This window comes from Salmo trutta, chromosome 12, assembly GCF_901001165.1.
Source record: "Salmo trutta chromosome 12, fSalTru1.1, whole genome shotgun sequence".
Lineage (NCBI taxonomy): Eukaryota > Metazoa > Chordata > Actinopteri > Salmoniformes > Salmonidae > Salmo > Salmo trutta.
Genome location: NC_042968.1, coordinates 54,423,266 through 54,451,051, shown reverse-complemented (window position 1 = coordinate 54,451,051; position 27,786 = coordinate 54,423,266). Strand labels below are relative to the sequence as shown.

The 27,786-nt window shown below is 44.0% G+C and overlaps 1 protein-coding gene across 7 annotated transcripts; it reads left to right on the top strand.

The window, feature by feature from the left end:
- The first annotated feature begins 73 nt into the window (after window positions 1-73).
- On the top strand, window positions 74-27,786 carry LOC115203802 (metal transporter CNNM4). 7 transcript variants are annotated; one of them, XM_029768808.1, is made up of 9 exons: window positions 74-1,492; window positions 6,326-6,469; window positions 12,722-12,859; window positions 13,172-13,341; window positions 19,756-19,852; window positions 23,508-23,597; window positions 26,945-27,120; window positions 27,346-27,436; window positions 27,702-27,786. In XM_029768808.1, the coding sequence occupies exons 1-8, from the start codon at window positions 79-81 to the stop codon at window positions 27,385-27,387; spliced, it is 2,271 nt and encodes a 756-aa protein (XP_029624668.1). In that variant the 5' UTR covers window positions 74-78; the 3' UTR covers window positions 27,388-27,436; window positions 27,702-27,786. The 7 variants fall into 7 exon arrangements, 5 of the variants coding, with proteins under 5 accessions (XP_029624668.1, XP_029624667.1, XP_029624666.1 ...); XM_029768807.1 differs by lacking the exon at window positions 27,702-27,786 and having other exon boundaries at window positions 27,346-27,695; XR_003880257.1 differs by lacking the exons at window positions 26,945-27,120; window positions 27,346-27,436; window positions 27,702-27,786 and adding an exon at window positions 24,429-24,858 and having other exon boundaries at window positions 23,508-23,765.

Here is a 27,786-nt window from a genome sequence, read left to right as displayed (position 1 = left end):
GTAGTAGAGGGGCGGGGCCGGAGGGACATGAGTACGTGACGTCAGCTCCCAGTTCGCCAGCAACAGAGTGAAACAAACATGGCGACAGAATGGAGCGGGCAGCAAGGCTACGTTCTAACTCTTATCGTTTTCCTTTGGAGTGCAGTCGGGGGACGCACCGAAACAGCCACGTCGAGTGTCAGCAACAGCGGGACCCAGGTGCTCGGTATGCGGCTGGAGAGGAGCGACAAACCGGCTACGACCACTGACGACGGGGTCATACAGGTAACGGAGGAGAGCACAGTGCAGCTCCGGTTCTACGGTGTGCAGCTCAACTCGGGCACCTGGGCGCAGATCCGCTTCACGGAACGAGGGGATGGGAGCGATGAGGGGGGGGACAATAACATTATTGATGACACACCTAACAGGACTTGTGTTGATTTCACCAAAGACTTCAGCATCGCTACCTACATGAACATCAGTAGCCGGGGGACCACAGGGGTACTCAGCATAAACATTAAACCCCTTCGTAAGAGTGAGCCGCACAAGGAGTATGGGTTGTGCATCAAGAGTTTGGCCAATGGCAGGTGGGCTCTGCTCGGGGATAGCGACGGGAGACTCCGGGTGGTAGAGGGGGAGAAAACTCTCCTCCCCCTGTGGTTCCAGATCATCCTCATCTGTTGTCTGTTGGTGCTGTCTGGCATGTTCAGCGGGCTGAACCTGGGGCTCATGGCTCTGGACCCCATGGAGCTCCGTATAGTCCAGAGTTGTGGTTCAGAGAAGGAAAAGAAATATGCCCGCAAAATTGAGCCCATCCGCAGTAAGGGGAACTACCTTCTCTGCTCGCTGCTGCTTGGCAATGTCCTGGTCAACACCACACTCACCATCCTCCTGGACGACTTAATAGGCTCTGGGCTGGGCGCCGTGGTCGCCTCCACAGTGGGTATCGTGATTTTCGGCGAGATTGTCCCTCAGGCGCTGTGCTCTCGCCACGGGCTAGCGGTGGGCGCCAACACCATCCAGGTGACCAAGTTCTTCATGTTGCTCACCTTCCCCCTCTCCTTCCCCGTCAGCAAGCTCCTAGACGTGCTCCTAGGCCAGGAGATTGGCACTGTGTATAACCGCGAGAAGCTGGTGGAGATGCTCAGGGTGACAGAACCGTACAACGACCTGGTCAAAGAGGAGCTCAACATGATCCAAGGAGCTCTGGAACTCCGGAGTAAGACGGTTGAGAGCGTGATGACTCCGTTGGCCCACTGTTTCATGATCCAGAATGACGCGGTCCTCGACTTCAACACCATGTCAGAGATCATGGAGAGCGGCTACACGCGTATCCCCGTGTTCGACGACGAGCGCTCCAACATCGTGGACATCCTGTACGTGAAGGACCTGGCGTTCGTGGACCCAGACGATTGCACCACGCTGAAGACCATCACAAAGTTCTACAACCACCCGGTCCACTTTGTGTTCCACGACACTCGACTGGACTCCATGCTGGAGGAGTTCAAGAAAGGTGTGTGTATCTGGAGGATAGTTGTTTGTGCATGTGTCATACATCATCATGCTTACATACATGGTTGATGTATTTCAAATGCATTAATCTCTCCACATAATCAATAGGCTACATGGTACACGCGCACACACACTTTGACACACACACACACAGCGATGTGCCTGCCATATGGTGTGGACACACCCCTTGGCTGTATTGACGTGGGTATCGACGAGTGGAATATCTCGACGCAGTTGTCACGGCAGGGAACAAATGTGATACACACCACAATCTAGGGGTCAGCAGCTCTGACCCTGGAGCGCTACATAGACACAGTGTGAAGATTTTAGTCCCAGACTTGCTCTAATCACACATTTAGTTGAATCAGGTGTGTTTGTGCTGGGCTGGAATTAAAGCCTGTATAGGTGGCCTAGTTCTCCAGTTACCCCTCCCATAATTAGTTCTGAGTAAATCCAAAACTTTCCATACATGTTTACCCATGCAAGATGTTGTCAGAAAGTGACTTTTGGGACCTGAATGCCAAAACAATCAAGAGATAAAAGTGCTCAAAGTTAACACATTTTTTTGCATACCCCACCATACCATAAGACATCCATGTGTTCATCACTGGAAAATATAAACGGTTGAGTTTGATATAATTTAAAAGCTTACGAATACGGTTGTCAAACTCATTTCTTCATATTCCCATATGTTGTAGGTTTGACCCTACTTTACATCCATCTGAAGTTTTTGTGTTGTGCCCGCCATCAGTTGAGACACAACATGCTCTTGAATACAGGGTGGAAGTAATTTTCATCATAGAAATAGAAATCATAGATTGTGCCTATCCCTTTAGACCACTGCAATTTAGCTTGTTAACCATTGAAATTGAATTACTGCCCCAAAGATGGCTTCCGGTCCACGCGCCGTTAAATGTCAACTTAAATGGTCATGACTATTCTATTACCTATATTTCTATGATTTCAATAGGTTTCCTATGGAGTAGTGACAGTATAATTTAAAACAACAGATATTCCCATTCAAGTCAACGTTCTCTGATGTGTGGGTCTCCAACGATCATTGTGGTACCATTTTGAAAGTCGAAATTTCAATTCGGTTCCCGTTTTAGTACATTTGTCAGCCAAAACATGACACCCACCCTGTATTCAAGAGCATGTTGCGTCTCATCAGATGGCGGGCACAACACAACTCAGATGATGTAGCAAAATAGGGTCTAAGCTACAACATATGCAAATATTAAAATAAGTCTGAGTTCATGCGTTTTCAGGTAATTAACATCAAAGATATAAAAAAATACTTTAAAAAAAAGTTAAGAAACCAATCTCTCAACCGTTTATCTTTTCCAGTGATGAAGACATGGATGTCTCATGGTATGGAAAATTGGTTAACTTTGAGCACCTATATGTTTTGGCCTTGGTTCAAAAAGTCACTTTCTAAGCACTTTTACAATGGGCAAATATGTATGTAAGGTTTCATTCAAACCAAAAGGGGTGATGTCAACAACAAAAAAAGTCCATTCTGTTGTCGTTTAGCTCTTAAGAGTAGAAGGGCCATGCAGGAGAGAGCATTCATTGGGCTAGTGCTGCTATCATCACTCAGCCTTAGGTCTATACAAGGGTCTAGGCTGTTGTTGAAACACAAAACGTTAAGAACATCTTCCTAATGTTAAGTTGCACCCCCCCACACTTTTGCCCTCAGAACAGCCTCAATTCTTCGGGGCATGGACGTACAAGGTGTCAAAAGTGTTCAACAGGGATGCTGGCCCATGTTGACTCCAATGCTGTTGGCTGGATGTCCTTTGGGTGGTGGACCATTCTTGATACACACGGGAAACTGTTGAGCGTGGAAAAACCCAGCAGCGTTGCAGTTCTTGACACAAACTGGTGCGCCTGGCACCTACTACCATACCTCGTTAAAAGGCACTTAAATATTTTGTCTTGCCCATTCACCCACTGAATGGCACACACAAATCATGTCTCAATTGTCGCAAGGCTTTAAAATCCTTCTTTAACTTGTCTCCTCCCCTTCGTCTACACTGACTGAAGTGTATTTACTAAGTGACATCAAAAAGGGATCATAGTTTTCACCTGGTCAGTCTACGTCATGGAAAGAGCAGGTGTTCTTAATGTTTTGTACACTCAGTGTATATTAACTCTTTACACTCTTGGGAATTGGCCTATATGGAAAGGGCTATATTGAAATGTTTCTTACAGATATTTACTGTACTTTTCCTCATTTGTTAATAACAAAACCTTATTTGTTATGGATACATGTCTGGATACATTCAGTAACATGATAAGAATATTCCTGGAAAACGTGGGGTAGGTGCATCATAAGACAAAACAATGACGAGGGTTGGAGTGAGAGGACTAACTGCTGTCTCCCAAGTGGCCACACACCTCTCCAAAGTGTGCACCGTAGTAATTGCAATGCACTTTTATGACTAAAATAAGTGTCTTGAACTATAAGGTGCTTTTTAGAACTCTCCTAGCTCTGTCGTTAAGGAACTAGAGCAAGCAGACTTGTAGTTGTTTTGTTTGGAACACAGCTCTGCATCCCCTTGCCATCTCATCATTTCTGTTGTTTTCGCAATCCAAAAACGGCCTATTATAAATTGCAATCTGGGTCAAGTGGGCAATATTTGAAAGCTTGTGCAAATGTTCTTCTTAATAGACAAACAGGCTCATTCTGTTCAGGACAGCCCTGGGTATGATGCCATGTCATCTTGTAACTGTATATCAAATGTTGCCCAATTAGCGGGAGGGATGGGGGCAGCTTCTTGTCACGTGCAGTGCTCAAGTTCCCAATGGTTGTCAGTCAAAACCCACAGCCTGAGCTGTGACACAATTTACAGCATGTTACTGTACAGCCTGTCCATTCCAATTTACAGCATGTTACTGTACAGCCTGTCCATTCCAATTTACAGCATGTTACTGTACAGCCTGTCCATTCCAATTTAGGCCCTTATTTGTGCCCAAATCTGCCATTTTTAACCCATATACAGGTACAAGTGTAAAGGGCTACTGATGTAACGTGTTATCAACATCAAGTCATTTGACATTGCACGTTCATAGAACACTAAATGTTGTGTGGCTAACTAGTCCTATGCCTAGCCGGTTAGCTGACCTAAACAACAGTTTGTGTCATCATGAGTGGGTAAAGAAAGAGTTGTCACCAGCGGTCATAAATGTTTGTGGCAGAGTTATATATAGCCTAGGCCTTATGGCAAAGAGATTCTTAGTAAAGCATCACTGCTGTTGTTATCCAGCAACACCAGAATGCAGCACAGAGAGCAGAACATACTCACTGTACCTTCAAAAGTCTCTTCACTGTGCTTAAAGCAGGGTTGTAGCCTACTTGCCTGGAATCCAAACTGTTATGTACTGCAAACTGAGCATATCAATTTGTATTTCAGGCAAGGGATGGACAGCTCTGGTCCTGGAGAGCCACATTGTCTGCTGGTTGCAGTGTCCGCTGGTTTACATCCTCAAAGTTTAATCAGAGATTGATTCAGACTTGGAACTTGTGTACTCTCAGGGCGATCAGAGAATTGAATGGATCAGTTGGGAACATGCGAGAAACAGAAACCAGCTGTACTGTCAGTCAGGCAATGTAGCGCTCCGTTATAAAGCAAGCTGCTGGTAACAAAGTGCCAAGACAGCAAAGTACCTCACCCTGGTGCTGTAAGGTTGGGGGTAAAGTATGGGGTGAGGGTTAAAAGTAGAGTTAGGGGTTGAAGTAGCCTAGTTTTTGTTGTTAGACAGCATGGTGAGATAGTGGAGGGACATCACACAAACCGAGATCGAAGATGGCCCGACACTGACCGAACCAAACAACCGTCACGGCTATATAATCGCTGTGACCTCACTCTTCTGAGCCAGTGGTGTCTCTACTCTTCTCTTTATTGGCTGGAAGGTGACAGCAGTTATTTGAGATGTCAGCAGTGTTGTCAGTGGAATGGGCATTTGTTTTCTTAACTCTGTGATGTTTGTTTGTTAGGTTGACTTGACTGCCAATCACTTCCCGCTTCGTGTTCACCTCCCCTTTAACTGGAGACTGACGATACAATAGGCTGAATATTATACATTATGTGACAGAAACGGTGAAATACACAGCACAGTGTGTTCCCAACTCTCTAACACTTTGAGAGGAGAAGGGGAATAGTAAGCCAAGAGAGTGAGTCGATTACCCCTTCTGTCTTTCTATCCCCATCCCCCTTTCTTGTTACGGACTTAGAGCTTAAATAGAGGAAAACTGGGGGAACTGCCGGGGGGAGATGAGATGACTTACTATACAGTGCACTTAGGTACGTCCAGGGACCAGGCATAGTCTCTCCTTTCAACCTTCAGAAATTCCCCCGACAGTACTTACTGACTGACTGACCGCAGTACTGACTGACTGACCGCAGTACTGACTGACTGACTGACTGACTGACTGACTGACTGACTGACTGACCTCAGTACTGACTGACTGACTGACTGACTGACTGACTGACTGACCGCAGTACTGACTGACTGACTGACTGACCGCAGTACTGACTGACTGACCGCAGTACTGACTGACTGACTGACTGACCGCAGTACTGACTGACTGACCGCAGTACTGACTGACTGACCGCAGTACTGACTGACTGACCGCAGTACTTACTGACTGACCGCAGTACTGACTGACTGACTGCTTGATTGATTGATTGATCACAGAACTGCCTGACAGACCACAGGACTGACTCCAGTCCAGTACTGACTGATCTTGGTCTTGTCCCTGTCTCATTGGTATACACTAGGTCTTGGTTGTTTTAGTCTTGACTCGAACTCTGGTGTGTTCCTCTTCTAGGTAAATCCCACCTGGCCATCGTTCAGAAGGTGAACAACGAGGGGGAGGGGGATCCCTTCTACGAGGTGCTGGGATTGGTCACCTTGGAGGACGTAATCGAGGAGATCATCAAATCAGAGATCCTGGATGAGTCCGACCTTTATAGTGAGTCAAACTGCACGTCGACAATGGATCAATCCAGAGTCCATTTACTTAAACTGTAGTGAACTGTGTGGAGTGTAATGAGTTAAATTGGGCACGGCCATTAGTAAACCCTACTCTTGGAGAACTACCCTCCTGCAGGATTTGGTTCCAATCCTATTGTAACACATCTGATTGTACTAATCAGCTTCTCCTCAGGACCTTGATTAGCTGAATGAAGCATGTAACTGCAGGGTTGTACTTGGTGGTATTTGTTTTTATTTAAATGTATTTTGAATACATGTTCCCATTCAAAATGAACTAAATAGTTAAATAAAGGTTAAAATAAATAATATGTGTAGGGCTAGAGCAAAAGTCTACCTATTAGCTTCCCAGGGGAGTGTTGGTCTCTCCTTCTAAAGATTTGTTTTTTATTGAAAATGTTTGACGATAGGGAATTCACTAGTGTCATGTGCACGTGCTGTAACGTTTTTGACTTGGGGTTATTGTTTATAGGTGCCAGGCAGGTCGGCCTGCCAGATAAATTGTATGATTTTTCCTTTTTGTTTGTGGGGGAATGAGTCCCGTCTGGTCCGTCAAATCTATACCAATGCAAAGGACTGGAAAGTCAACTTTTCATTAACCATTAAAAACATTAGAAATAACTTAAAAACAATTAGGCTTCTAATTAGGCTTCTCCAGGCTCTGATGCTGCTGATGGTCATTAGTAGCTTACTAAACTTGTTAACTGTCTGGTACTCAGCACTCTATTGTCACTCTAATCAGTCTGACATCAATACAAATGTAATTGAAAATCTAGTCAAACACTTCATGAGAGCCCATGACCTCATGTTGCGCAACATTTCTATAGGCTATGAAATTGTGTGAGGAAACAGAGTGATGGCCTCTTAAAAAGAGGATCCCATCAGCTTTCTATAGGCTAGGCCTACTGTATTTATTTCTAAACTTTTCTAATATTAAGCACATTGCTTATCTTTACAACAGGAGTATAGTCTACCTGGCTGGCATGAAAATTAACCACAGGAAAGTGCATAGATGTATTTTTCCACCTGCCCCTGTTTCGAGACTGGCGCACGATAATGGTCCATTCTAAATCAAAACAAATTTCATACATATAATATTTAGTATATGTAAAGACAAGATTAAATCAAGAGCTGTCTGATGGGTGACAGTATTAGCCTATCACTTGTGAATTATAAACTCAGCAAGAAAATAAACGTCCTCTCACTGTCAACTGCGTTTATTTTCAGAAAACTTAACGTGTAAATATTTGTGTGAACATAAGATTCAACAACTGAGGCATAAACTGAACAAGTTCCACAGACATGTGACTAACAGAAATGGAATAATGTGTCCCTGAACAAAGGGGGGGTCAAAATAAAAAATAACTGGTGTGGCCACCAGCTGCATTAAGTACTGCTGTGCATCTCCTCCTCATGGACTGCACCAGATTTGCCAGTTCTTGCTGTGAGATGTTACCCCACTCTTCCACCAAGGCACCTGCAAGTTCCCGGACATTTCTGGGGGGTCCCAGATCCAACAGGTCCCAGACGTGCTCAATGGGATTGAGATCCCGGCTCTTCGCTGGCCATGGCAGGACACTGACATTCCTGTCTTGCAGGAAATCACGCACAGAACGAGCAGTATGGCTGGTGGCATTGTCATGCTGGAGGGTCATGTCAGGATGAGCCTGCAGGAAGGGTACCACATGAGGGAGGAGGATGTCTTCCCTGTGATACACAGCATTGAGATTGCCTGCAATGACAACAAGCTCAGTCCGATGATGCTGTGACACACCGCCCCAGACCATGACGGACACTCCACTTCCAAATCGATCCCGTTCCAGAGTACAGGCCTCGGTGTAACGCTCATTTCTTCGACAATAAATGCGAATCCGACCATCACACCTGGTGAGACAAAAACGTGACTCATCAGTGAAGAGCACTTTTTGCCAGTCCTGTCTTGTCCAGCGACGGTGGGTTTGTGCCCATAAGCGACGTTGTTGCCGGTGATGGATAGTGAGGACCTGCCTTACAACAGGCCTGCAAGCTCTGTCCAGCCTCTCTCAGCCTATTGCGGACAGTCTGAGCACTGATGGAGGGATTGTGCAACTCAGGCTGTTGTTGTTGCCATCCTGTACCTGTCCCGCAGGTGTGATGTTAGGATGTACCGATCCTGTGCAGGTGTTGTTACACGTGGTCTGCCACTGCGAGGACAATCAGCTGTCCGTCCTGTCTCCCTGTAGCACTGTCTTAGGCGTCTCACAGTAAGGACATTGCAATTTATTGCCCTGGCCACATCTGTAGTCCTCATGCCTCCTTGTAGCATGCCTAAGGCACGTTCACGCAGATGAGCAGGGACCCTGGTCATCTTTCTTTTGGTGTTTTTCAGAGTCAGTAGAAAGGCCTCTTTAGTGTCCCAAGTTTTCATAACTGTGACCTTAATTGCCTAAAGTGTCAGTGTCTTAATGACCGTTCCATAGGTGCATGTTCATTAATTGATTATGGTTCATTGAACAAGCATGGGAAACAGTGTTTAAACCATTTACAATGAAGATCTGTGAAGTTATTTGGATTTTTACGAATTATCTTTGAAAGACAGGGTCCTGAAAAAGGGACATTTCTTTTTTTGCTGAGCTTATATTATCACTTGTGAATGATGCCCAGCATAAGAAACAATACCTTTTTTTTGTGACTTGTTCGAATCATAGTCGCACACCTCATGTTGCCTAGCCCATAGGCCTATATGTTTTGATAAGGTTTTTATCACAACTAAAGTGGCCAAATTACTTCTTAAAATTAAGCACATTAATCTGCTTTACAAGGCATGTAGAGCCTAACTGGACTACATAAGCAGTGTGTGAATTTCAAGTTTGGGGAAGATGATTTTCACCATAAAAATGCACATTTATAATAAGAACAATACATGAATAATTGTATTTGCGGTCACTTTTGATAATGGTGTTTTCCACCATCCTATGCTAATAATGTGGAGAAATAAACTATAAGCCTATCACATTTTAAGCTAAATGTTCTGATCTGTTGCATCATCCTCATTGAGTAAAAAAAGTTTTTTTGATGCTAGTTGTATTAATTTGGGATCTATTGCATCCCACAACTGTCCCAGACTGTTTGGAATATTTATTTCCCGCACAGAATAGAATACGTCGGTTTTTGTACTATGGGGGATAGTAGATTGACATAGGCTAGTGCTTTTGCTGTTCGTTAGGCATACTCATCTTATTGACTGACGAAAATAAATGTGGACAGTTCTTCCAATATCTTCGATATGCGCCTCGGAATTGGATAAGGACACGCACAGTTGCCTCCCCAATGTTTTTGTCTTCACTTGTAGCCTGTGAAAAAGACCCGATCACGTGATGCAGAGCCATGTGAGTGAGAGGTGCTTCGGCCACTGGCCGCAAAAGGCATGGATTATTTTAGGGTGCGTTACGGCCACACAAAGGGGCTGCCTCCGGAAAATTAGAGGCGTTATCAAGTGCTTGTCAAATTGTGAATCAGAGACTGATGAAGTGTGTACAGCCTGCGCAATAAACAGCTCACGCGTTTCAAGTGACTTTGTTCAAATCATCATTGGAGTGGCATTATGGAGTCTTACAATGTATTAACAATCTAAACACATTGTCCAATGTTTGTAGAACATTAATACCTTTAAATTAAGCATATAGGAGTACCTATTTCTTTGTTAATAGCAGAATAGCCGCATGTGTGCACTCCCTGAAATCGTTTGGAGAAAATATCCTTTCTATTTTATTCAGCTTTGTTCAATTGTATTGTTCATACTATAAAATAATGCCAATGGAATTCTAACCAAATCTTGTCTGCTAAATGAACTAGTGTAGCCCATAGTCATTTGGCATAGCCAGATCAGGTTCTAACTTAAGTACAACTCAGAGTATGCTATTCAGTTCTTCTGAAATAGACTACATTTTCTTCATATCATGTTTCTTTAGACCTGTCTAAAATTAATAATGGATTTATTGTGATGGTGTAGGCTATATTAAATGGATTTATTAGACTTTTTAAAATGTAGGTGTTCCAAAGGTCTGAATCAGTGGCTTGTAGGATCCACATTGTAGCCATGAGATGCTAAATGTGTTTATGTTAATTAGTGGTCATTTACCGTGAGACCGAGAGTTATTTGCTTGACAATCACCGGCTGACGAAATCTCGTGACTGCCACAGCCCTACTCAGGCCTAAAAAATGTCCAGCCCGGTAAATGAGCAGAGTGAACCCAAATTGTGAACAATTGTCCGTTCTCAAAGTGTAGCATAAACCCAGTCTCTACCGCCCCGTAGCACTCATGTCGGTAGCCATGAAGGGCTTTGAAAGGCTGGTCATGGCTCACATCAACACCATCATCCCGGAAACCCTAGACCCACTCCGATTCGCATACCGCCCAACAGATCCACAAATGACGCAATCTCAACCACACTCCACACAGCCCTTTCCCACCTGAACAAAAGGAACACCTATGTCAGAATGCTGTTCATTAACTACAGCTCAGCGTTCAACACCATAGTGTCCACAAAGCTCATCACTAAGCTAAGGACCCTGGGACTAAACACCTCCCTCTGCAACTGGATCTTGGACTTCCTGACGGGCCGCCCCAGGTGGTAAGGGTAGGCAACAACACATCTGCCACGCTGATCCTTAACACTGGGACCCCTCAGGGCTGCGTGCCAAGTCCCCTCCTGTACTCCCTGTTCACCCATGACTGCGTGGCCAGGCACGACTCAAACACCATCATTAAGTTTGCTGACGACACAACTGTGGTAGGCCTGATCACCAACAACGATGAGACAGCTTATAGGGAGGAGGTCAGAGACCTGGCCGTGTGGTGCCAGGACAACAACCTCTCCCTCAACGTGAACAAGACAAAGGAGATGATCGTGGACTACAGGAAAAGGAGGACGGGCTGTAGTGGAGCGGATTGAGAGTTTCAAGTTCCTTGGTGTTCACATCACCAGAAAACTATCATGGTCCAAACACACCAAGAAAGTGGTGAAGTGGGCATGACAATGCCTTTTCCCCATCAGGAGACTGAAAAGATTTGGCATGGGTCTCCAGATCCTCAAAAAGTTCTACAGCTGCACCATCAAGAGCATCCTGACCGGTTGAATCAGCGCCTGGTATGGCAACTGCTCAGCATCCAACCGTAAGGCACTACAGAGGGTAGTGCGTACAGCCCAGTACATCACTGGGGCCCAGCTTCCTGCCATTCAGGACCTATATACTAGGTGGTGTCAGAGGAAGGCCCAAAAAATTGTCAGACTTCAGTCACCCAAGTCATAGACTGTTCTCTTTGCTACCACACGGCAAGCTGTACCAGAGTGCCAAGTCTAGGTCCAAAAGGCTCCTTAACAGCTTCTACCCCCAAGCCATAAGACTGCTAAACAATTAATAAAATGGGCACCCAGACTATTTGCATTGCCCCCCCCCCCCCCCATTGTTTTTACACTACTGATACTCGCTGTTTATTATCTATGCATAGTCACCTCACCCCTACCTACATGTACAAATTACCTGGACTAACCTGTACCCCCGCACATTGACTCGGTACCGGTACCCCCTGTATATTCTTCAATCTTTTTTTTTCTTCATACTGAATTGTTGGCTAAGGTCTTGTTTGCATTTCATGGTAAGGTCAACAGCTGTTGTATTCTGGCACATGAGACATACGATTTGATTTGAATCATACAATCAGAATCTCAAAAACTCTCTTACCACACAACAATAAAGGTTATCAGAACTACCAGTAGTCTTGCTAAACAACTGAACACATAAACAAACACGGTATAAATGACAATAAAACAAACTAAATACTGTTTGGAAAAAAGTTGTAATCAGTCAATCGAATCTGCCAAGAACAGAAAGGCCACGGAGAACAGCAGAGGCCAATGGAGATGGGTAGTCCAACAATGTACATTAGTAGATCCCAGCCTTGTTGTTATTGCGACACGATTACAATACAAACTTTTAAATAGAACAAACTTTTAAATACAACAAACAAACGGAGTAACGCAGCTTCAGAACTGAGGGTTGAACACTTCCTCATTACCACCACTGTCAACCATCTTTTGTGCAGCTGATGCTGGCTATTTAATAGGAAATGAAAAGGTAAGCGCCCCATTGGGAGGAGAAGCACTGAGACGGTTCAGACAAATTCAGGGCTGTCACAACACAGGTCAGTGCTAAACATGTTAGTTGCCGTTTTCCCTCTCCTCTCTCCAGCTGACAATAGGAACAGAAAGAAGGTGGACCCTAACAAGAGAACGCGTGACTTCTCTGCTTTTAAACACACGGAGAACGAGTGCAAGGTGAAGATCTCTCCCCAGTTGATGCTGGCTGCGCATCGCTTCCTGGCTACCGGTGAGTGGACTGTCATAAGCACGTATGAGCCTTCCTAATGTCTTATAATACGTTTTGGAATAAATGGTCTCTCTAAATCAATGAAAATATCTATTTGTATCAACAGAACAGCTGGTATTTAGTCTGGATGATTATGGGATTAGACATAATTCTCATCCCAAGTCTTATGATGCATTATAACCGCGTCTTAATGCATTAAACGCCCTTTAAGTGTTACCGATCTGTCTGAATTGAAGGCGCTATCTGTACGTCTGATTTCCGGGTGTGTCTCTCTCCCCATTCAACCCTCACCCCCTCTCTCCTTTCCAACAGAGGTGAGTCTGTTCAGTCCCTGTCAGGTCACTGAGAAGGTGTTACTGAGGATTCTGAGGCACCCTGATGTCATCCAGGAGATCAAATTCAATGACAGCGACAAGCGATCCGCTCTACACTACATCTACCAGAGAGGCAAACCTGTCGACTACTTCATACTCATACTGCAGGTACCCAGTACTCTCTCTCTCGCTCTCTCACACACCTCTACATCTGGCATAGAGGCAAACGTATATCGACTACTTTGTACTCATACTGCAGGTACACTCACACACGTGCAAAACACACACACACTTAAACTGAAATACCACATTGTGGCATCTGTCCTAGTTTTACAGGTTTTATTTATTTAACCTTTATTTAACTAGGCATGGTAGACAGGTAGACTGCTCACTTACAGCTTTAAACACACACACGCAATCTGTGTGAAATCTGACTTGCCTATTACTTAATAAAACTGCATACTGTTGACTAATCGTACTACGTACTATTTAGAATGTACTGTTTAGTAAAATCAAATGCAGTAAGTAACAAATATCAACATACTAAGCCATACTGAGATTTCATAATTTAATGCGTAATTGCATTGATTCCTGCCATTCGTTCATTCTGGTGAACTCGTCACCATATCTGATTATCAGCTGTTGTCAAGCACGCGGGTCTCAAGACGATTCTCTTCCTCAACAGTGTGCAGCAAATTCTACTAGATGACAAGCCGAAATGTATGAAATCCTTGTATTTAAAGCATAAAGCATAAAACATTTTTGAAATTTCACGTACTGTAAAGTACGTTCTATTTTCGCATACCCAAAATCTCTACTATTTACAACGCAAGTACAGGTATTCAGACAGCCACAGACTTCTTGACTGAATTAGGCTCAACTGTGTGGTTCCTTTGCTGTGACTCAGCCAACTGGCTTTAGCTGTTTAAGTGTACAGCACAACGTACAGAGCCTAGTGAAAGTCTACACACCCCTTGTTGTACAATGTTCAGATTTAGGGATTCATTTAGATTTTTGTTGTTGTTGTACAGATCTACTCCACATATTTCAAAGTGAAAGAAAGTTAGAGAAATGAATGAATTAAAAATAAAATAACGAACATGTCTTGATTGCGAATGTCTTCACACCCCAGAGTTAATATTTGGTAGAAGCACCGTTAGCTGTCTATTAACTCTTAAGGCAACCTATGTCATTAGTTTTTTACAAAATTGCCCAAGCTCAGTCAGTATTTTTAAGCAGATTTAAGTGCTTACAGGTGTGTGTGTGTGTGTGTGTGTGTGTGTGTGTGTCAAGTGACCTTGTGTGACGCTTAGCTGTGGGGCAGACCTGCCCTTCACTAATTGATCCCTTTTATGTAAGGAGAAACCGAAAGAGGGAAGAGGAGGGGAGAGAGAGGGAGGATTGGAAAGGGGAGGAAAATACAGTTAAAGCCGGTAGTTTATATACACTTATGTTGGAGTCATTAAAACTCGTTTTTCAACCACTCCACAAATTTCTTGTTAACAAACTATAGTTTTGGCAAGTCGGTTAGGACATCTACTTTGTGCATGACACAAGTCATTTTTCCAACAGTTGTTTACAGACAGATTATTTCCCTTATAATTCACTGTATCACAATTCCAGTGGGTCAGAAGTTTACATACACTAAGTTGACTGTGCCTTTAAACCGCTTGGAAAATTCCAGAAAATTATATCATGGCTTTAAAAGCTTCTGATAGGCTAATTGACATAATTTGAGTCAATTGGAGGTGTACCTGTGGATGTATTTCAAGGCCTACCTTCAAACTCAGTGTCTCTTTGCTTGACATCATGGGAAAATCAAAAGAAATCAGCTAAGACTCCAGAAAAAATAATTGGAGACCTCCACAAGTCTGGTTCATCCTTGGGAGCAATTTCCAAATGCCTAAAGGTACCACGTTCATCTGTACAAACAATAGTACGCAAGTTTAAACACCATGGGACCACGCAGCCGTCATACCGCTCAGGAAGGAGACGCGTTCTGTCTCCTAGAGATGAACGTACTTTGGTGCGAAAAGTGCAAATCAATCCCAGATCAACAGCAAAGGACCTTGTGAAGATGCTGGAGGAAACGGGTACAAAAGTATCTATAGCCACAGTAAAACGAGTCCTATATCGACATAACCTGAAAGGCTGCTCAGCAAGGACGAAGCCACTGCTCCAGAACCGCCATAAAAAGCCAGACTACGGTTTGCAACTGCACATGGGGACAAAGATCGTACTTTTTGGATAAATGTCCTCTGGTCTGAGGAAACAAAAAATAGAACTGTTTGGCCATAATGATCATTGTTATGTTTGGAGGAAAAAGGGGGAGGCTTGCAAGCCGAAGAACACCATCCCAACCGCGAAGCACAGGGGGTGGCAGCATCATGTTGTGGGGGTGCTTTGCTGCAGGAGGGACTGGTGCACTTCACAAAATAGATGGCATCATGAGGTAGGAAAATTATCTGGATATATTGAAGCAACATCTCCAGACCTCAGTCAGGAAGTTAAAGCTTGGTCGCAAATGGGTCTTCCAAATGGACAATGACCCTAAGCATACTTCCAAAGTTGTGGCAAAATGCTTAAGGACAACAAAGTCAAGGTATTGGAGTGGCCATCACAAGGCCCTGACCTCAATCCAATAGAACATTTGTGGGCAGACTGAAAAAGCTTGTGTGAGCAAGGAGGCCTACAAACCTGACTCAGTTACACCAGCTCTGTCAGGAGGAAAGGGCCAAAATTCACCCAACTTATTGTGGGAAGCTTGTGGAAGGCTACCTGAAACGTTTGACCCAAGTTAAACAATTTAAAGGCAATGCCAGCAAATACTAATTGAGTGTATGTGAACTTCTGACCCACTGGGAATGTGATGAAAGAAATAAAAGCTGAAATAAATCATTCTCTCTACTATTATTCTGACATTTCACATTCTTAAAATAAAGTGGTGATCCTACCTGACCTTAAACAGGGAATTTTTACTTGGATTAAATGTCAGGAATTGTGAAAAACTGATTTTAAATGTATTTGGCTAAGGTGTATGTAAACTTCCGACTTCAACTGTAGAATGTTGAGTGACTCTTTAACATCATTCTCATTCAGACAAGAATCACATCCCTTTTTAAGTCAGCACTATGCTGCATCAGGCACACACACATCAGTCCACTCTGACTGCAGACCGTAAAAGCCTGCAGTGTTTAGACTAGTGTGTTTGCCTAGCCCACAGACACACTGCCTCACAGAGCACATCATTAAATCATAGCCTGGAGTTCCGCTCCCTTCATGGCGGTCGGGCAAAGGTTAACCCTCCCCTCACACACACACACACCCTACCCCATGCTGATTCACTGGGGGGATTACCCAGATCACCCTGGGGAAGAGATTGGGGCGATGAGTCTTAAACGGCCCTGGGTTATCAGTCATTTCAGCATGGCTGTCAGTGTGTGTAATTGTGCAAGGTTTTAATCTCTTCTGAGAAAGGGCAAGGCACTACAAGTGTACATGCCATAGCATACCACAATACACACAGACGATACATCAACACAACACATAGACCAGAGGTACTCAAGTGCTATTTATTGTTTACATAACCCTCCACTGACACTCATATAGCTGCCGACGTTATTCATGACCTTGTATCCCAGGCTGAGACAGAGTCACCTGAAGCAGTAAAGCTAATCATGGGGAACTTTAACCATCATATCAGCAATATGTTACTTGTCCTACCTGAAATTAAGCCTGTCTGGACCTCTGTTATGGTAGCATCCCAGGTGCGTATTTTTCCAAGGCGCTACCCAATCTTGAGGGTTCAGATCGTAACATGGTTCAGCTCATCCCAGCTACTGAAGCCCTCCAGGACTGTTTTGAGTCCACTGACTGGGCGGTCCTGACGGACAGAACCAATGACCTGGAAGAGGCAGCGCGTACTGTCTCAGAGGACATCCGTTTCTGCGAGGAGGATCTCGTTATTTCTAAAAAACGATAGTCAACATCTTCCCCAATAATAAACCGTGGGTAACTCAGGAATTAAAAGAGCTCCTCAACCAGAAAAAACAAGTGTTTAAATCAGTGCAAGGCAGCATACGAAGACAAATTAGAAAACCTTTTCGAGGACAGTAGGAAAGGCTGGCAAGGGCTACAAACCATCACAGGCTACAAACCAATGAGACATTGAAATGACCTTGCTTTAGCAAATGATTTGAACAGTTTCTATTGTAGGTTTGACATGTGTGATTTTACTTTGCAGCAGAAAGTGGCCTTGGACAGTAGAGACAGCATACCAGCTGTTGATGTACAGATTTCTCTGAATGACGTCAAGCAATATTTTCAACGTGTCAAGCAAACGAAAATCATATGGTCCAAAAGGCATCAGCAGCAAGGCAGTTCAGGCATGCGCAGACGAGCTCGTATTACCGTTCCAGAAGCTGTTCCAGCTGTCACTGAACTGTGGGATAATTCCAGTCTTATGGAAAAAGTCTACTGATTGTCCCAATACCTGAAAAGAACGAAAAGATCTGTACCTATGAAATGTTTTGAAAAAGAAATTGAAAAAGAAATTCTCTCTGGTCTCCCATCCCAAATTAGAACCAAACCAATTCGCCTACCGTGCCTCTATGGCTGTTGATGATGAGTTACTGGTCAAGCTGAGCAATATCTATGAACATTTAGAAAAGGAAAATAGTCTAGTGAAATTGTGTTCATTGACTTCAGTAGCGCGTTTAACACCATCCAACACCACCTACTGGTGGATAAGCTGGTGACTGGGTGTCAGCTCTCTACTGATCAAGTGGATAAAAATGTTCCTTGAATAGTTTTCTTGAAATAAACGTTAAGAAAACGAAAGAGTTGGAAATTGATTTCAGAAGGAACAAAACTCCACCACCACCTACGAAGGTCAATGGGGAATCAGTCGATAGAGTGACCACATATAAATACCTGGGAATCCAAATAAACAAACTGAAATGCAAGATCTGTGCCTTTGCAAAGATGAAGAAATTGCAACAGGTAATGTTTTTCTACGCAAACTGAACCGTTTTAATGTCGAACCGCCAAATCTTACAAATGTTCTGTAAATCTGTCCTCCAGAGTGTGCTGTCCTTTGGTCTGATATGCATGTTTGGAAACAAGACCAAGTCAAGCTTCAGCGCTTAAGACAGCGGGAAGGATAATTGGTATAGATCAAGAATCAGCCAACCTGTACACAAACCTCCTAAAACTTAATTTACAGGACAGATCCCCTTCACTGAAAACTCAGTCACGGCAGCAGCCGGACAAGGGGAAAGAGGCTTCTTAAAAAGAAAATCAAAACAGATAGATATGGGGACTTTTTATTCCAACAGCCATTAGGCTGTGTGATATTAGGTTGCTTCTTGTGTAAATATTTTCTGTCTGGATTTTAATGATTTGTATGTCTGTCTGTTGGTCCCTCGAGTATACAGCATATTTCACTTTCACTTTTAAATGTGTAGCTATGGCACTTTTAATTAATTCTGTTGTGTGGTTTCTGTGTTTTCATGTTTTATGTACCGTCTTTTTAAGCAGATGGGATAATAAAGTTGACCTGAATCTGAAGTATTTGAGAAGGTCCAGTCGCACACTTCCTTGGTGGCAAAGGTCCGGATGGATAATGTAATTTATCGGTGTAGTAACAAACCTCCACCTCGCATCCCATGCGACCCCAAACTGTTCTCTCAGCCAACAAGAGGGGTGTGAACATTTTGTAGTTTTAAAGCTAATTTCCCGCAATTTTTCACATTTAGCATGCGGCCGAGATTTTTTGTTGTTGCTGTTTTAAAGCTGATTTTCTGCAGTTCTACACATTCTTCCATGTGTTATGTGTGTTTATGATACCAGGGGACGAAGCCCGACCGTGTGGGGAAAAAAATAAAACATTTCTGTGTGTGTTGTTTTATTGATGACTCCCAAGGTGACACTGTAGATACAGGTACAGCAACATGAGCACAGTTGCTCTGGTTTCACTATTCAGGAAGGTGTGTGTGCACGGTTGTGTGTGTGTGTGTGTATGTGTCATCTGTTGGGGGTCATTGGGGTGTGTATGTGTGTGTGTGTGTGTGTGTGTGTGAGAGAGACACTGGAACCTCAGCATGCACACCTGCACTGTGATATAATATTGATGAGACCGCCAGGGTTCTCTCTTACCTTGGTAGGAAGGCTCAGTCATAGAAACGTAGCAGATAGATCAGACAACATTAGCAGTAGAAATAGAATCATAATAATTATCATGTTATAATAATCCTGGTCAGATGCTCAGGCTTAACTTGACGACTGCATAAATCGTGCGTTGATGTCAATGTAGAAACATAGTAGATAGAAGAGACAACACCACTGAAGCAGTAGAAACGCTGCATCTCTGCATGTTCACTTTGTCCGACTGAGATCTGTGTGTGTGTTAATGTATATGAAATAAAGGTAAATCCCTGCACGCTGATGAATGCTCTTGCGGTTTTATTGTGCAAACTACTCATCAGTGTGTGGGTATCTATCTTTATTTAATTGGTTTACTTTTTGTTCACAGCGCCTGCAAGTCAGTGTATGTTGCTTTGAAACTCTGTGTGTGTTCCTCAGGGGCGTGTGGAGGTGGAGGCTGGAAACGAGAACATGAAGTTTGAGACAGGACCCTTCTCCTACTATGGAGTCATGGCTCTTAGCTCACCATCACTGGGTGAGCACACACACACACGTAATGTATATATGATCAGACCACAGACACAAGCAATGCACATGCCACAGAGATATACACGGCACAGAGATACACACCTAGACTCTCTCTCTTTCTCCCCCTTCCTCGCTCATACACAAACAATGTGATAACTCTCTGTGCGCTTGCCTCTGTCTAAACTTGTTTCAGTCAGATAGTGTTTCTAGTCTTCAGCATTTCGGCCTTCAATTTGTATTCCTGAAACACCAGCTTCGCTGACCAACATCCAGAAATGCTCAACTCAAACACCCACACGCCAGAAGGGACAGGGGAAATGATCCAACTAGCAATGTGCACAGCTCACAATGAGGTGTGTGTGTTAGCAAGCTCACAAGTAGGTGAGTGTGTGTAATCACTTGGGTTTTAGGAGATCCAACAGACAGAAATGTGATCCACAGCTGATGTAATAAACAGGTAGAAAGAAACGTACACCACTGTTACCTAGGGCTGTTGCGGTGACCGTATTACCGCCACACCGGCGGTCGAGAATCATGAAGGCAGTCAAATTCCACGTGACCATTTAGTTACGGTAATTAGGCTTCTCCAAGCTCTGATGCTGCTGATGGTCATTAGCAGCCTACCAAACTTGATAACTGCCTGGTATTCAGCACTCTATTGTCCTCTAATCACTCTGACATCAGTGCAAAAGTAATCAAAAATCTAATCGAACACTGAGAGAGCCCATGAGCTCATGTTGCGCAACATTTCTATAGGCTATGCAATTGCCTGAGAAAACAGAGTGATGGCCTTTATTAAAGGGTGGGAGGCCAAATTTCCCACATATTATTTAGTATATGTAAAGACAAGATTAAATCAAGAATAATCTGATGGGTGACAGTATTAGCCTATATTTTAGCGACTTTTTTTGTATCATAGTCGCACACCTCATGTAGCCTAACCCATAGGCCTGTATGTTTTGTTAAGGTTTGTATCACAACTGAAGTGGCCAAATAACTTCTCAATATTAAGCTAATTAATCCGCTTTAGAAGGGCATACATAAGCAGCGTGTGAGTTTTCGAGTTTGGGGAAGATAGTTTTCACCATAAAAATGCACATTTATGATAAAAGCATGACATGCTTTATCGCATTTGCGGTCTCTTTTGATAATAGCGTTTTCCAGCTAATGGAACATTCTCGCTTATAGCCTCCTGCTGTGTGAGTGCATTGCTGCGCTTATAATGTGAAGAAATAAACTATTAGGCTATCAACATTTTAAGCTAAACATTCTGATCTGTTGCATTTGCCTCATTACTTTAAAAAGTTTTTTTGACGCTAGTGGTTGTATTAATTTGGGATCTATCGCATCCCACAACTGTCCCAGACTATGTTTTGAATATTTCTCACACTGAATAGAATAGGTCGGTTTTTGTACTATGGGGGATAGTAGATTGACATAGGCTAGTGCTTTTGCTGTTCGTTAGGCCTACTCATCTTATTGGATGACGAAAGTAAATGTGGACAGTTCTTCCAATATCTTCAATATGCGCCTCGGAATTGGATAAGGACGCGCACAGTTGCGTCCCTGATGTTTATGTCTTCACTTGTAGCCTGTGAAAAAAAACAATCACGTGATGGAGAGCCATGTGAGTGAGAGGTGCTTTGGAGCATGCAGCACTCGGGGAGAAGGGCACAACGCAGCACTCCGACACAATGGTCACTGGCCGCAAAAGGCATGGATTTTTTTAGGATGCATTGCGGCCACACAAAGGGGATGCCGACAGGAAATTCGAGGCATTATCAAATGCTAGTCAAATTGTGAATGAGAGACTGATGTAGTGTGTACAGCCTGCGCAAGAACCAAAGCAGAGCTCATGCCTTTCATGCAACTTTGTTCAGATCATCATTAGTCGCATCATGCAGCCTTACAATGTATTAAAAATCAAAACATATAGCCCAACGTTTGTTGAACAACTGAAGTTACATTAATAACTCTAAATTAAGCATATAGGAGTACCTATTTCTTTGTTAACCGCTCAACGCAGAATAACCGCATGTGCACACTCAAATCGTTTGGAGAAAATATCATTTTTATATTTTATTCGGCTTTGTTCAATTGTATTCTTCATACTATAAAATAATATCAAATAATGCCACGTCTGCTAAATGAACTAGTGTAGCCCACAGCCATTTGGCATAGCCAGATCAGGACCTAACATAAGCAAAACTCAGTATGCTATTCAGTTCTTCTAAAAAATACTACATTTTCTTCATATCATGTTCCTTTAGACCTGTCTAAAATAAATATGGAATTTATTGTGAAGGTGTAGGCTATATTACATGAATTTATTATAATTTTTTCATGTATATGTTCCAAAGTTCTGCATCAGTGGCTTGTAGGCTATGTGTGTAAGCCAGTAGATGCTAAATTTGTTTATGTTAATTAATGGTCAATTGCTGTGAGACGGGCAGTTATTTGCTTGACAATCACCGGCTGATGCAATTTCGTGATCGCAACAGCCCTAGTGTCACCTATAAAGGACAAGGGGTGTGTGTGTGTGCGCGCGCGCCAATGATGGGGGTGTGCGCATATCTGAGAGAGCATAGTTGGCTGAAGGGTGATGACGCCACAGTGCTGGAGGAGAGAAATGTATTGCTGAGTCCAGATACTTTAGAAACGCTGATGACACCTAGTGGTCAGATACCAGTATGACTAGCAGCCATAGCTGCTCTGAAATATATTATTTAACTAGGCAAGTCAGGTAAGAACAAATTGTTATTTACAATGACGGCAAAACTCGGACGACGCTGGGCCAATTGTATGCCGCCCTATGGGACTCCCAATCACGGCCGGTTGTGATACAGCCTGGAATCAAAACCAGGGTGTGGAATCAAAACCAGTGACTCCTCGAGCACTGAGATGCAGTGCTTTAGACCGTGCCTTAGACCGCTGCAGCACTTGGGAGCATACTCGGAAGCCTCTACATAATCAATGTAGAGATGCTGTAAGTCATATAAATGGATGGAGATAAGCTTTCAATGTTGCCAGTAGTGTAGTACCTCTGTAGATGGTGTTACACATGCAAGCATGAGCAGAGTAGGTTCTGGTTGTCAAAAGCCTGTTAAATGTTAAATCATCTTTCTCTCTCTCTCTGTGATAGCCTTCTCTGTGCTTTGTGTGCGCAGCATCTATGTAATGTGTGTGTGCATGCGCTATATGATGTGTACTGTACTACTGCCTACATGTGTCAAACTGTGTCCAACTCATGTCAGCGTCTGATGTCACTCAGTTACGCCCCTCCCATTGGGCAATCTGCCCCCTCCAATCCGACAGCAGGCCTTCGTTGACCTGTGAAAATGACGAGTCACCCGGGGCGAATCTGAAATTGCATCCTATCCCCTATGTAGTGCACTACTTTATGCCATAGCCTTATGTGGCTAATCCTGGCCAAAAGTAGTGCACTATAATAGGGAATGGAGTGCCATTTTGGACATTGCCTCAGTGAATGGTTCACTAAATGATGTATTGAGGTGAAAATGTCAATGTGCTCTGTGAAGGAGAAAGGTTTCTCTCTTCAGGGCACCCTACAGTGCTGTTAACCACTACAGTGCTGTTACTGCCTATCGATGATTAAACGAGAGCGTCTTTCTCTCTCCCCCCTTCTCCCACTCTTCGCTCAGCCGTAACTCCCCCTCTCTCCCCATCAGTGGCGTCCCCTCCTCCACGACGTCTCTCTTTAAAGAGATTCTCTCTGTTCTCTCGCTTCCCAGGTAAAGAACCAACCGCCCCGAGGGGAGGGGTAACATGAGGGAGGGAGGGGCCACTTTTTATGCCAAGATCACCTTTTTTGTTTCCCTCCCATCATCCTCTTCTTCAGAGCCCTGCTCCAGCAAGTACAACCTGATAGACAGACAGCCTAGAGATACTTTACATTTAGGGTCAGTTATACCGAGTGTTTGCCTTACCTGCTTTTCTTTGAAGTAGAATAAAATAGGAAAATGTTCTGCTCTTACCTCATTCTGTGTTTGTTTTATTCCCTCTGAAAACCAAAGGGTGCAAAGCCTTAGTAATCTAATCAGGCCTTACTGTGAGTCAGCTATCAAGAGCATTAGTTAGAGCAGGGTTTCCCATACTCGGTTCTGGGGCCCCCCTGGATGCACGTTTTGGTTTATGCCCTAGCACTACACAGCTGATTCAAATAACCAACTCATCAAGCTTTGATGATTTGAATCAGCTTGGGAAACCCTGCTCTAACGCTCTCCTCCAGAACTCGATAGCCGACTCACAGTAGCCTGGTGAAACCAGACTGAACACTGCGCTCGTTATTGTTTCACTTAATGTCACTGGTTTAACGACTCACAGGAGCCGTAATGGTTAAACGTTGAATGCCGCTCGAGATGAGTCAGCTGCGCTAATCCTAGCTAATAGTGTATTGTTAGCATAATATTTGCGTCTAATACTATTTAATGCCAATTTACGCTCCACTATACTATCTGGTGGAGTAGGAGGGTATTGAATGAATAGGTTGGTGGACAAGCCGGTGCTCTGCAGTGGTCTCTCTCTCTTAGTGACTGAGTGATGTGGTGAGGTTCTACTTGCAGTTCTTACTCGGCCGATGACTGCTGATGATGGCAGCTGAGCCCTATGTGCTTTTGACAGATTGTATGCCACGTCAGGTCACATCAGTGGGTTTGTCCTCAGTCAGCAGGGCAGAGCAGAGCAGCCTGGGACAACGTCACTCAGTTGACAGGCCCTGTTCCAATAAGGTAAGGGTTAAGTTGAAGTTACATGCATATTATGCATCTTTCCTTCCTTCCTTTCCTTCCTTCCTTGGTCTCTTCCTTGGAATACTCACTGATCTGGTTTCCTCAGTACTGCTTTCACCAGTGACATGGAAGGAAGGAAGGATGGAGGGAAAGAAAGAAAGAAGGAAGCATTATCGTCATATTGGAGCAGTGTCAGGGACTTGACATGGGTGATTCCAATTTCTTCAGACCTGTGTCAGAGCTGGACTACACAGTACCGACTGAGGAAGAGGAGGAATAGAGGAGGAAGGAAGAAACTTGCTGGATGGGGCTCTAGGTGGAGCCACTCTGCTCCACGGCACTACCTCTCATATCTGACCTCTAACCCCTACTAGTTGCCCTAACCACTGGTCCAGGGTCAGATGTTTCCTTATTACCGCATTGGTTACATTTTGGGTAATCTGATACTAGGTCTGTGGTTAAAGGCATCTTCTACTGTATCTTGTGCGATTACCTGATCCTGTCACTAGCATAGAATTAGAGTTCTATGGACACTACTCACTCACTTCAAAGAAATCACCAAACTACTTCTGACCCACTCACTACTTCCTATACCATATAGTTCCCTAACCCCTTCCCCTAGGCACTAGATCTGAAAAGAGCATATACGTATAGGCAATAGGATGACGGTTCAACCCAGCCTACCAAAAGACACGGTGATACTATTACCATTTTGTCAATACCTATCCAATGTTTTTAGATGTGTGCCTAGAAGGAATGAGCTAGGGGTCAAAATTGGAACAGGGCATGCATCACTCACTACACACTCCTTAACCCCAACTTACCCAACCACGAACACTCGTACACAGTTACGACCCCCCCACCCCACCTCCCCCCATGCCAATCAGAGCCTCATTTGCATGGCATGCCTGGCGAGCCGATCTCTGAGCCACGGTGAAGGCTCAGGAACACCAAAACGCCCACAGGTGACTTGGTTAAGCACAGAACCATCGTTGATTAGTTGCCATAATGCCATTTCTCCTGATCCTGGCTGTTGATTGGTCCCCATCACCCCCTATCCTTGATGTGATATGGGGAAGCCTGGCACCTGATATAATCCCTCCCTCCCAGCATATAATCATAATTTAACCCCATCCTCCTCTGTAATCACCAATCATACTCAACCTTCATCTTTGGGTGTGCATATGTTTGTGTTGCTGTGTTGTGCATATATACCTGTTGCTCTCTGTGATGCTGTGTGTATACATTTGCATTGCTGTGTGTACAATGCCGTGAAAAACTATTTGCCCCCTTTCAAACATTCTCGATTTTAGCATATTCTTGACACTGATTTTTACCAGATCTTCAACCAAAACCTAATATTAGATAAAGGGAACCTGAGTGAACAAATAACACTAAATGGTGATACTTATTTAATTTCTTTAATAAACAAACTTATGCGACACCCAATGCCGCTGTGTGAAAAGTAATTGCACCCTTACACTCGTTGAACTGGTTGCGCCATCTTGATCTACAATGGCTGCAACCAAACGCTTCCTGTAGTTGCTGATCAGTCTCACACCTATAGTACCAGTGAAAAGTTTGGACACATGCATTCCAGGTGTCTACCTCATGAAGCTAGTTGAGAGAATGCCAAGAGTGTGCAAAGGATGGCTAGGTCTGGACTTTGACTAGTTCATTCCAAAACAACAACAAACAAATATTGCTTTTCAGTCATTCTGATGCAGACTTGCTCGTGTGATTTCGATCATTGTCTTGCTGCATGACCCCGCTGCCCTTTCGCTTCAAATCATGGACCTAGTGCCTGACATTCTCCTTTTTAGAGTTCTCTGTAAGGGAGCAATTGCTTTTTCACACAGGGGCATTGGGTGTTGCGTAACTTGGTTTATGAAATAAAATAAAAGTATCAAAATGTTATTTGTTCACTTTTTCATGGCACTGTAGGTGTGAAAGCACGTGTTGTGTGTTCACTAACCTCCAGTATCCGTCTGGTGATCGAAACCATACTGTAGTGTTCGTCGTTAACTTATGTCTCTGTCGTTGCTGTCAGCCGTGCCAAATACTGTTTATATTGCTCTGGCTACTCTCACTACAATCATATCCTCCTACTGTCTCTATCCCATCAATAGACAATCTCATTGTCTTTTCATGTTGATTTCTCTAATTCACTGTTCTGTGTGTGCCTGAATGTGCATGTGTGTGTTTTTATGTACTGTGTGCGTGCTTGTGTGCATTATTGCAAATGTGGATGTGTGAGCCCGTGGGAATGTGCGTGTTTGTGTACTTTGTGTGTGTGTGTGTGTGTGTGGGTTATCCCCAGCTCACCCGCTCTCTCCCTCTCCGTATCTCAGAGTTCCGTTCTCCTACTCACGCGAGCGGTCTGAACCGCTCGGCGTCGCTAAGCTGCACTGAGCGTGGTGCTTCCGGAGAATGCGGCTCAGTAACTGCTAGCAACACGCAGCTCACCGCCTGCCAGTACACACCAGACTTCTACGTACGGGCTCTCACTGACCTGCAATATGTCAAGGTAACACTCTCACCTTTAACCTCTAACCCCTGCCAGTGCCATGGAAATGGGAAAAGGCCCTATTTCTACAGTTGTGCTGGTTAAAAAGTTACTTTTCAAATGCCTGTGCTGCAGAAATTGTAAGTTGTTAATGTGACAAACTCTCTCGCAGTGACGTCGCCAAATTTTGTTTACAATTATCTAAGACTAACCCATGTAATGAAACGGTGACCTGAAATATTTCAGAAATTAGCCCAGACATTTCAGCCCACTATTCAGCTCTGCTGAGAAACGTTTTACCAGCCCAACTGAATGGCCAGCAGTGCTGTAGTGGAGGGTAAGCACACGTAAACGCTGTTTATGCAGCTTTTTCATTTTGGAGGAGCGTTTACCCACCTTTTGCGGAAAAATGCATTCAAAGTATAGGGAGCGTTACATCTCTGAGGGCCAGTGCACCCTGGGTTGTCCCTGTGATGATGATTGACTGTTCAATACCTCCTATACCATGACGCCATACTCTCTCAAAGCACGCTTTGCAGTCTCTCTCATATACTTGTTCTTCCTCTCCTCCCTCTTCCTAACACTCTCTTTCCTCTCCTCAGATCACTCGTTCTCAGTACCAGAATGGTCTGCTGGCGTCGAGGCTGGACAGCACCCCCCAGTCCCCCGAGGGCAGCCACCCCCGTC

Bases quoted from the DNA above. Each gene is read 5' to 3' on its own strand.
- LOC115203802 (XM_029768806.1), top strand. From the start codon at position 79: ATGGCGACAGAATGGAGCGGGCAGCAAGGCTACGTTCTAACTCTTATC. The intron at 1,493-6,325 runs GTGTGTGTATCT...TTCCTCTTCTAG, and splicing joins GCTGGAGGAGTTCAAGAAAG to GTAAATCCCACCTGGCCATC. The intron at 6,470-12,721 runs GTGAGTCAAACT...TCCTCTCTCCAG, and splicing joins GGATGAGTCCGACCTTTATA to CTGACAATAGGAACAGAAAG.